This window comes from Eucyclogobius newberryi, unplaced genomic scaffold (assembly GCF_026437365.1).
Source record: "Eucyclogobius newberryi isolate DKJ021-1_F unplaced genomic scaffold, fEucNew1.0.hap1 SCAF_3, whole genome shotgun sequence".
Taxonomy (NCBI): Eukaryota; Metazoa; Chordata; class Actinopteri; order Gobiiformes; family Gobiidae; genus Eucyclogobius; species Eucyclogobius newberryi.
Window position 1 is genome coordinate 33,050,708 of NW_027315945.1, and position 9,144 is coordinate 33,059,851.

Consider the following 9,144-nt stretch of genomic DNA (forward strand, 5'->3'; position numbering starts at 1 on the left):
TTCCTCAAAGCGGGGTGAACGTCACACGGGGGGCGTGACGGCGTCCGGCCAATGGCAGTGTGCGGGAGGCGGGCCCGCGCGCCTCGCTCTATAAAGTCCCCGCGCCCCGCACCGCCGCTCGCTCTCTCGCCCGCAGACACGTCCAGCTCCCGGTGGCTTCGGCTTTGAAGGTTACGGACTTTTCACGCACGAAAACGACCCGCGCGCCGCAATCATGAGCAGGAAATTCTTCGTCGGCGGAAACTGGAAGATGAACGGAGACAAGAAGAGCCTCGGGGAGCTCATCCAGACCATGAACGCGGCCAAGGTGGACCCCAATGTCGGTACGTGACGCGCAGCACCGACGGAACCGTTTCCAACATCACGGGAGAACGAGAGCCGCGCGGGTACAGACGGTCTGAACCGGTGAACGGGCCTATGCGATGTATTTAATCCCGGTTCAGAGCTCCGGGCCCGGTTCTAGCCCCGGTTCAGAGCTCTACGGTGCGTGCGTGACGTTTTATTGATTTGTTATTTGTGCAATGAATGAAAAAAAAGACTCGGGGCCTCGCGAGCTTCACTGCGCTATTTTTACGCACGCGCAGACGCATCCGGTGACACGTCGTAACGGGCCCCCGTGGACAGGCCCGGATCTGATCGGTCGTGTCGCTGCAGCGGCGGCGGTGGGGGGCGTGCGCTCGCGGCTGCACGTACTCCACGCGCCTGCAAACCGGAGCCGCGGCGCGTTCACGGGCCTCGGTGACGCAGCTGTTCCGCGCGCAGGCGCTGCCGCTTTTGCACAACAAAACAGCCCTTCTCTTCCATAATAACTCCGTCTGCGCCAGTTCAGTCAAAGTTAATCGATTTCTTGCAACTAATCAACTATTTAGTCGTCGATTAATCTGTTTTGTGACTCAGATCGAGCAGGAATTATCTCAAAATGACACAAATCAAGTAAAATGTGTGTGTGTGTTTTAATGGAAAAATACATGATACTTTATGAAGATGTTCTCATCACTTTAGTTTCTATTTGGTCAAAGTCTCATATTTCACTGATCGAAACTAATCTGTTGATCTGAAGAATACTCGTGAATCGATTGTCCGAATAATCATTAGTTGCAGAGCTAAATTTGTGCTTTTTAAAAGTATAAAACGGAACATTGAGGCTTGTGTAGATTTGATTGTTGGGGGAACGTCTGGCTCCTTTGCACATCGAGGTTATGCAACTGTTCTGTTCACAGCCCTGACCAGCTTTAGACCTTTTCTCTTCCATCCGGCTTCATTTCATGGCTGGAGCTCTTTAGTTTACTCAGTCTGTAGCAAATGTCAGCCAATACATACGGTTATTTTTGTGTCTTTGTCCTTTAACATTACACAGAAATTAATAAGCAAGTCATATTTTTTGTCCGTTACAATGTTATTATTTGGTCTCATCTGGGCAAATTTAAAGTGTCTATTCTCTCGCAAATTCTGTCATTTTAAGCTCTAATTGTAAGTTTTTTTTTTTTAAGCCCACTACTAATGTGAAGCATCCTGTCCAAACACAAAGTAAAGTGACCTTTTCACCCAAGTTCAACTACACAAAGTTTTGATATAATAAATGTAGAGTGTAAATCCAAACTCCTTGAATGTTTAAAGTCTTCTTTGACTCGACCTTTATTGACCGGGCCCTGGCCTGGTCAGAATGCAGCTCTGTCTGACATTTGCCAGATGAACTTGGACCTTTAACTCGCTCACACCAATGACCTTCACTTAAACCCAGCCAATGGTTTAATATAGACGAGTGCGAAGCCTTGTGATGATCCAAGACGTACAGACTTTGTGGACAACTCCAAAGAATGTGTTTTTACTTATCATTTATGCTTTTGTCATTATGTATAATTTGTTTATACATTTATTAGTTGGTCTATTTATGCATTTATCTGTCATTATGCATTTATATATTCATTTTTTTACGCATTTACATATTAAAATATGCGTAAATGCATAATACATAAGCTTCGGGAAAAACTCGTGGGGGGGTCTCCTCTTCACAGATCTGCCCTGTAGCTACGCCTGTCTCCGCGGGCAACAAAAACTGAAACAAATCTATCTCTCCTCTCGCCACAAATGAAATTGAGGTTAATTACGGTACTTTTCCCACAATAACGTCACAAAGAAGTGGCATTTTTCAGTAACAAAGGCGCGATTGTGGCCAATTAAAAATACTTTAAGCTGGAGGTTAAATAAAGAAAATATTACCATGAATTATTTGTGGATTTCCAGCTCTAATAGTATTGAGCGTACAGTTAAATCCTGCTCTTAAGCGTCGTCGTTTACTACTTTTGAAAGAATTGGTCTTTCGTGCTGCGTCCAGTTCCTCACGTGCATTTCTGCTCTAACATTTCTGCCCCTCGTTGTTTCACAGAGGTGGTCTGTGGCGCCCCTTCCATCTACCTGGACTTTGTCAGGTCCAAGCTCGACACCAAGTTCGGTGTTGCCGCTCAGAACTGCTACAAGGTTCCCAAGGGGGCCTTCACCGGGGAGATCAGGTACGAGCCATGGTTTAATCGCTCTCTGGTTTCCTCTTAAAGCGCTGAATCACAATAGAACTGTCTCATAATGTTCTGTAATACTGTTCACAAACTCACTGCGCGCCCGTTTTCGCTCGTCTGTCCCTAGCCCGGCCATGATCAAGGACTGCGGGATCCACTGGGTGATCCTGGGACACTCCGAGAGACGCCACGTGTTTGGAGAGAGCGACGAGGTAATGAACGGCGCACGCTTTTGTCGTTTCCCCGCTTTTGTTTCTTTCCCTGAGCACCTGATGACTCCGCTTTGTGTGCGTGTTCGTGCAGCTGATCGGTCAGAAGACGGCTCACGCGCTGGAGAACGGGCTGGGGGTCATCGCCTGCATCGGGGAGAAGTTGGATGAGAGGGAGGGGGGCATCACGGAGAAGGTGGTGTTTGCCCAGACCAAAGTCATCGCAGGTGCGCTCGACCTCCTGTGCAAACACGTGTGGAGAAACGCTAACACTTGTGCAACGCTAAAGCACGCATCTCCTCTTTTTCCCCAGACAACGTGAAGGACTGGAGCAAAGTGGTGCTGGCGTACGAGCCCGTGTGGGCCATTGGCACCGGGAAGACCGCCTCTCCACAGCAGGTGAGATTAGAGGAGTGTTTGAGCTGTCGCAACGCCTCCGTGTCCCAGTGTTTGCGTCACGTCTCTCGCGTCATTCCTTCAGGCTCAGGAGGTCCACGATAAACTGAGGGGATGGCTCAAGGCCAACGTGTCCGAGGCAGTGGCCAGCTCCGTGAGGATCATCTATGGAGGTCAGAACTCTCACTGCTTTAATGGCATCACATCCAGGGCTTTTGCTCATGACCTTTTCCCTCCAGGTTCTGTGACCGGCGGCACCTGCAAAGAGCTCGCCTCACAGAAGGACGTGGACGGTTTCCTCGTGGGCGGAGCCTCTCTGAAGCCTGAGATCATTGAAATAATTAATGCAAAGGCATAAATGTTCACAAATGGTTCATGGTAACGGTTGTTAGGATGTCTAGATTGTTAAGCCCATTTGCAGCACCTTTTTTGAAAGATTTGTGCAATGTTGTCATTCCCTGCTTTCCCTGTTCTTGGTTCTTTCTGTTAAAGGGACAGATCGGCACATTTACTGCACTGAGTTAAGTCACTGAGGTCTAGTCTGTGCTAACTTCCACAGCGAGTGCTAAAGCTGCACACGCGGCTCACACTTATGGACCAGCAGTCCACAACTTTACTTGAACAAGTTTACAAAGTATTGTGTAAACAGTGTCCAAGCTCCAGATTTGTGTTTACTGTAAGCATCATGTTCTGTGGCTTCATCCCTTTAGACAACATGACCCAGTTTGACTCTGGTCTCTTCATAACATGTTGGATTTATTTGGTAAAAACATGACTCAAACATGATGATAAAGTGACTGTCGGTACGTTTGCCTCGCGCTCGTGTGTTTCTCAGACTGCAGTGTCTTGTTACACGTGTGTTCTACAGACGACACAATGCCAGGAACACGTCTATTTTTGTCTTGGTCCAGAACCAGCCACTCATAATATAAAATGTACGTTGGTGGTTTATTTCTTAAGTTTGTGAATGGTGAATCTAAGGTCCGTGAATAAGACTACTTTAGTAAATGTACGTGGATAATAAATACTCATTCTTGTTTCACAAAACACATGTCATATCTTCTACCGTCCAGCAGAGGGCGGTAGTGCTGACTGTCCTTAAACAGAAGCCACTCCTTATTAATGGGAGCAAATTTGGCCTATTGTAAACAAAACGGTTTGAAGACAAAAATCCCACGTGGTCTATTTGAAAAATTTATTATATAATATTTTAAACTATTGATTATAACCAAATTAGCTTTGAGTTGAGGTGCACTATAGTTCTTGTAGGGGAAGTTGTCCTCTGCATTTGACCCATGACCTTTGCATTGACCTTTCACACTGCTGGGGTTGAACTGTCGGGAGCAGCGGACACGTCCGAAGATCCTAAGCTTTTGTTTCCATCGATATGGTTTTAAATAGTGGTAAAAATAACATTTGATCCTCTAAACTCTTCACATTCTCTGGTAAACTGACCTCTTTATTGCTTCTCTTCTCTAAATATTTGATGCGATTCTAATCTGACGACGGAATCACAGACTTGACCTGGTCTTCCCCCGACACTCGTGTTGACGTATTGGGCTCTTCAGTGCGACTCCTGACAGTGAGGCTGCTGCACTCATGACAAGTGCCTCTTCTTTAGGTTCCACAGAGGAAAACACTTCTCTTCTGTGGGAAATACTCAGGACAAAATCTCATAACACTTTGTAATAGTCAAATCGACACTAAACAATAAGCGATGACCAGACTCAGAAGTTTACAGTGAACAAACTCTGAGTGAAGGCGTAATCCTGAGGTCGTTATGGAGACGGGGGTGAGAGATCAATTCCCGTCTGCGACCATTTGCCGAATGTCTCTCCCAAAACACTCAGAAGATCTCCTATAAACAAAAACTCCCATAGACACATACATAAATACCATTGCATTGCACATGAATTTGTATTTGTTTTTATTGTATTTCCATTTTCTATTCATTTTTATTTATGATTTGTGTATTTACAAACACACAAATATATTGAAATATATTTGTGTGTTTGTTTATTTTCATTTATTTTCATTTTGAGCACATGCTGTGAAGACGTACACCAGTAGGGGGCGGTAACGTAACACTTGGATTTCAACCGCCATAAAACACCAAAGAAGAAGATTAACCAGGTTGTACCATTTTTTTTTTTACGTAGTTGAGCCACATTTGGTTTAGCTTCGGTTCAAGATTCATCATAAAAGTAGCTCTTGGGGTCAAAATGAGCTCGCTGTGTGCTGTACGCTAGATACCGTTAGCTTCACAGCGACGGCTAAACTCGCTCCGAAAGCTGTGAAAAGCACTTATATAAACTGTTATTTTAATAGATCCATGTTATAAACCGCTTGGAATGTGAGAAAAAGAGGAATACTTTCTCTTTTTACGCTTTTGAAGACGGTGGAAGAAACTGCAGCGCCGTTAAAACAAAGTGCTCTCGAACAACGTGTGATGTCATCAGGAAGACCCCCGACCCCCGCGCGCTAGCTTTACGTTTCCTGAAGACTTGTTTCAGATTTAGTGTTTGTTAATACATGATCATGATTGTTCAGGTCAAATAAATGTAAAACAACCCAAAAATAATTGCCGGGACAATTTCAGAAGCAAAATATGTCCTTTAAGTTCAATATATTGTCAAATAATATACCAACATTTATTTATCTGGCTATTTTTGTTTATTATTTCACTTTATTTTGTCTTTTAAAGGTGACGTTTCACAAACCTGAGGGACAGTGACATGTCAGCCCACGGGAATGAAAGAAAATGAAAGATTTCCCTGTTGCAATTGCAATAATCACGAACAATGAAATAATAAAATCGTGACGTTTTTTGTCTCGCACTAAAACTGAACCGTGATTAGAACTTATCCCGACTTCAAACCATAAATGAAGGATACTGGATCGTCTCCAAACAGATTTATGACGAAATATCCTCTAATTATGGTGCTATTTTAGGGCGCGGATCAAATATAGCCCATTTAAGACCCCGCGGTGTGAGGAGGCCCCGCCCACTCTGCTGCTGGAGGTCACTTTACATTAAGTCGACACAATTTCCCAAGGTGACTTCCATCGACTTCCAGCCTCCGTCCGACTGGAGCACACAGGGTTTATTAGTTATTTATGTACCACTCTGGCTTTTTACATTTTTGTATTGACTTTCACCTTTTTAGTCACTTTCTTACAGTAATATCATAATAAATAGACTCTTTCTGGACTGAACTATTCTATGCTACTCTTTGCACATAGTTCAGTTTCTCTCTCTCTCTCTCTCTCTCTCTCTCTCTCTCTCTCTCTCTCTCTCTCTCTCTCTCTCTCCCTCTCTCTCTCTCTCTCTCTCTCTCTCTCTCTCTCTCTCTCTCTCTCTCTCTCTCTCTCTCTCTCTCTCTCTCTCTCTCTCTCTCTCTCTCTCTCTCTCTCTCTCTCTGTGTCTTGTAGCTGTATTTATTTATTTGGATTTGTCCCTCTCCTTTTGTGTTTCTTTTTGTCTCTGGTGTGGAATGCCGGCTCTCCAGGGCGGCTGCTGTTCACTGGAGCAACTCAGTGTCTCGCACTCGTCGCATGTGTCTCCTATTAGCCACACTCTGAGGAGGAGGGAGGAGAGAGGGAGAGGAGGGAGGAGAGGGGGAGAGGAGGGAGGAGCCAGGGGGAGGAGGGAGGAAAGAGGAGCCAGGGAGAGGAGAGAGAGGGAGAGAGGAGAGAGAGGAGAGAGGGAGAGGAGAGAGGGAGAGGGGGAATAGGAGCCAAGGAGAGAGAGAGAGAGGAGGGAGAGAGAGAGGAGGGAGGAGAGAGAGGGGGGAGAGGAGGGAGGAGCCAGGGAGAGAGAGGAGGAGCCAGGGAGAGGAGGGAAGAGAGAGGAGTCAGGAAGAGGAGGGCGAAGAGAGAGAGGGAGGAGGGGGGAGAGAGAGAGGGAGGAGAGGGGTAAAGAGAGAGGGAGTGGAGGAGGAGGAGAGAGAGAGAGGAGGAGAGAGAGGAAGAGGAGGGAGGAGAAAGGAGCCAGGGAGAGGAGGGAGGAGAGAGAGGGAGAGGAGCCAGGGAGAGAGGAGCCAGGGAGAGGAGGGAAGAGAGAGGAGTCGGGGGGAGGAGGGTGGAGAGAGAGAGAGGGAGGCAAGAGAGGAAAGGGCAAGAGGGAGAGAGAGATGAGAGAGGAGAGGGCAATAGAGAGAGAGAGGGAGCGCAGAGACGGGGAAGAGAAGAGAGAGAAACAGGACAAGTGAGAGTGGAGAAGAGGTAGAGAGAGAGAAAGGAGAGAGATGGGGAGAGGACATCAAGAAAAAGAGAGTCGGAGAGGGGTACAAAGAAAGGAGAGGAAAAAAGGAGAAAGAGTCTGGGAAAGAATGAAGAGGGGAAAAGGAAGGGAGAGATTTAGAGAAGTGGGAAGAGGGAGAAAAGAACGAGAGAGAAATAGATTGAAGAGGCTAAAGGGAGAGAGTGAGAGAGTGAGAGAGGAGGGAGAGAGTGGAGAAAAAGAAGAGTGAGGAGGAGAGTTCCAGAGGTCAATAGAAAGAGGGCGGGAGAGGAGAAGGGGAGGAGAGAGGAGGTAGAAAGAATACAGAAAAGGGAAAAGAGGGAGAGTCTTATAGAGAAAAAGAGACGATGTAGAGAGCGACAAAGAGAGAGTTGAGCGAGGGAGAAGAGAGACGGAGAGCGAGGGGGGAGGGGCACCAGGAATCTGATCTGCTTTGTGCTCGAGTGACGTGGATAAAACAAAGAACGTGTGCACAGCACCTCAATAATAATGATATAATAATAATAATAATAATGATAATAATAATAATAATAATAATAATGAAATAATAATAATAATATAGTAATAATGAAATAATATTATTATAATGATGATAAAATAATAATAATAAAATAAATATAGCCGCAAGCGGCAATGATCGGCCCTCGCCACGCCGCCGCCACACCGCCGCCACGCCGCAAGAGGAGGGGGCGCTAACGCACCACAATTGTCCTTTTATTACGCCTACTGCTGAATCTGTGACGCTGTCACATCTTCTCCCCTTTGTTTTACCATCAAAAAGCTATTTTATTTTGAATTCTTGGCAAAATGTGCGGCTTTGCCGCACAGAGACCGTGACATTTTGAATAAAGATATGGATAACTTTTGATGGTCCACCCCTGAAGATGAGTCTCACCAAATTTCAGGTTAATATGTCTAACGCCCTAAGAGGAGTTCGTGAAAGTCTAAAGTGTAAACATGTTCAGGCGATTTCCCCATTGGAATAACATGGAAGGTTTCGGTCATCGCTACGGCAGAAATGTTAAATTTTGGAGATTTCTGAAATTCTAGCTAAAGTTTGCGGCTTCGCCGCTCAGAGACCGTGACAGGTATCAATGTAATTTGAATAACTTTTGATGTCCCACTCCTCAGTAGCATTTTCACCAAATTTCAGCTTTTTAGAGCCAACGCCCTGGGAGGAGTTCGTAAAAGTACGACGTTTGGAAAAACTCCCGAGTCCTGCTTAGCCATTTTGGAACCAATATGGCCGACATTTGGTTGGGCGGACGGCGTTGCCGTAATAATATTTTTTACTTCTCTTGTCACCATCTACCTCTGCGCCAAATTTCATGATTCTACGATCAGATTTTTTTTGGGTCATTTCCTATCTCTCAATGCATTTTTGGTACATTTGGGGGCGCTGACGCGCCAATTTTTTTATTTTAGAAAAGGGAAATGTTTCCCATTTTTCAATACATTCTATACATTTTCGGAAAGCGCTCGCGCTTTCCTCTCTCATGGTGTGGGTCCCTGGTCACTGACGGGTACTTTCATTAATTTTGAGTGGGCTCCGCCCACTTTGTGTTTTTGGCCCTCTATACAGTAATAATGTTAAATTTTTGCATTACATGCTTATATGCACGGAACATGCAAGAGATGGGGAACGTATTCGTGAGCTACTTAGCGCAAATGAGTGCTTTATATGGGGATGACGACCGCGAATGTAAAGTGCTTGTTTAGTGCGCACTTTCGCCCGTTTACAACGGTAATGTTCCATTTTCCTACTACTAATTAGTATGCACGG

General features: G+C 45.5%; 1 protein-coding gene across 1 annotated transcript; it reads left to right on the plus strand.

Moving 5' to 3' along the window:
- The first annotated feature begins 117 nt into the window (after nt 1-117).
- Nucleotides 118-3,924, plus strand: tpi1b (triosephosphate isomerase 1b). Its single transcript, XM_072460415.1, has 7 exons — nt 118-323; nt 2,387-2,510; nt 2,641-2,725; nt 2,817-2,949; nt 3,036-3,121; nt 3,204-3,291; nt 3,358-3,924. Exons 1-7 carry the CDS (start codon nt 215-217, stop codon nt 3,474-3,476), a joined length of 744 nt encoding a protein of 247 aa, XP_072316516.1. The 5' UTR covers nt 118-214; the 3' UTR covers nt 3,477-3,924.
- The last annotated feature ends 5,220 nt before the right edge of the window (nt 3,925-9,144 follow it).

Bases quoted from the DNA above. Each gene is read 5' to 3' on its own strand.
- tpi1b (XM_072460415.1), top strand. From the start codon at position 215: ATGAGCAGGAAATTCTTCGTCGGCGGAAACTGGAAGATGAACGGAGAC. The intron at 324-2,386 runs GTACGTGACGCG...GTTGTTTCACAG, and splicing joins CAAGGTGGACCCCAATGTCG to AGGTGGTCTGTGGCGCCCCT. The intron at 3,122-3,203 runs GTGAGATTAGAG...TCATTCCTTCAG, and splicing joins AGACCGCCTCTCCACAGCAG to GCTCAGGAGGTCCACGATAA.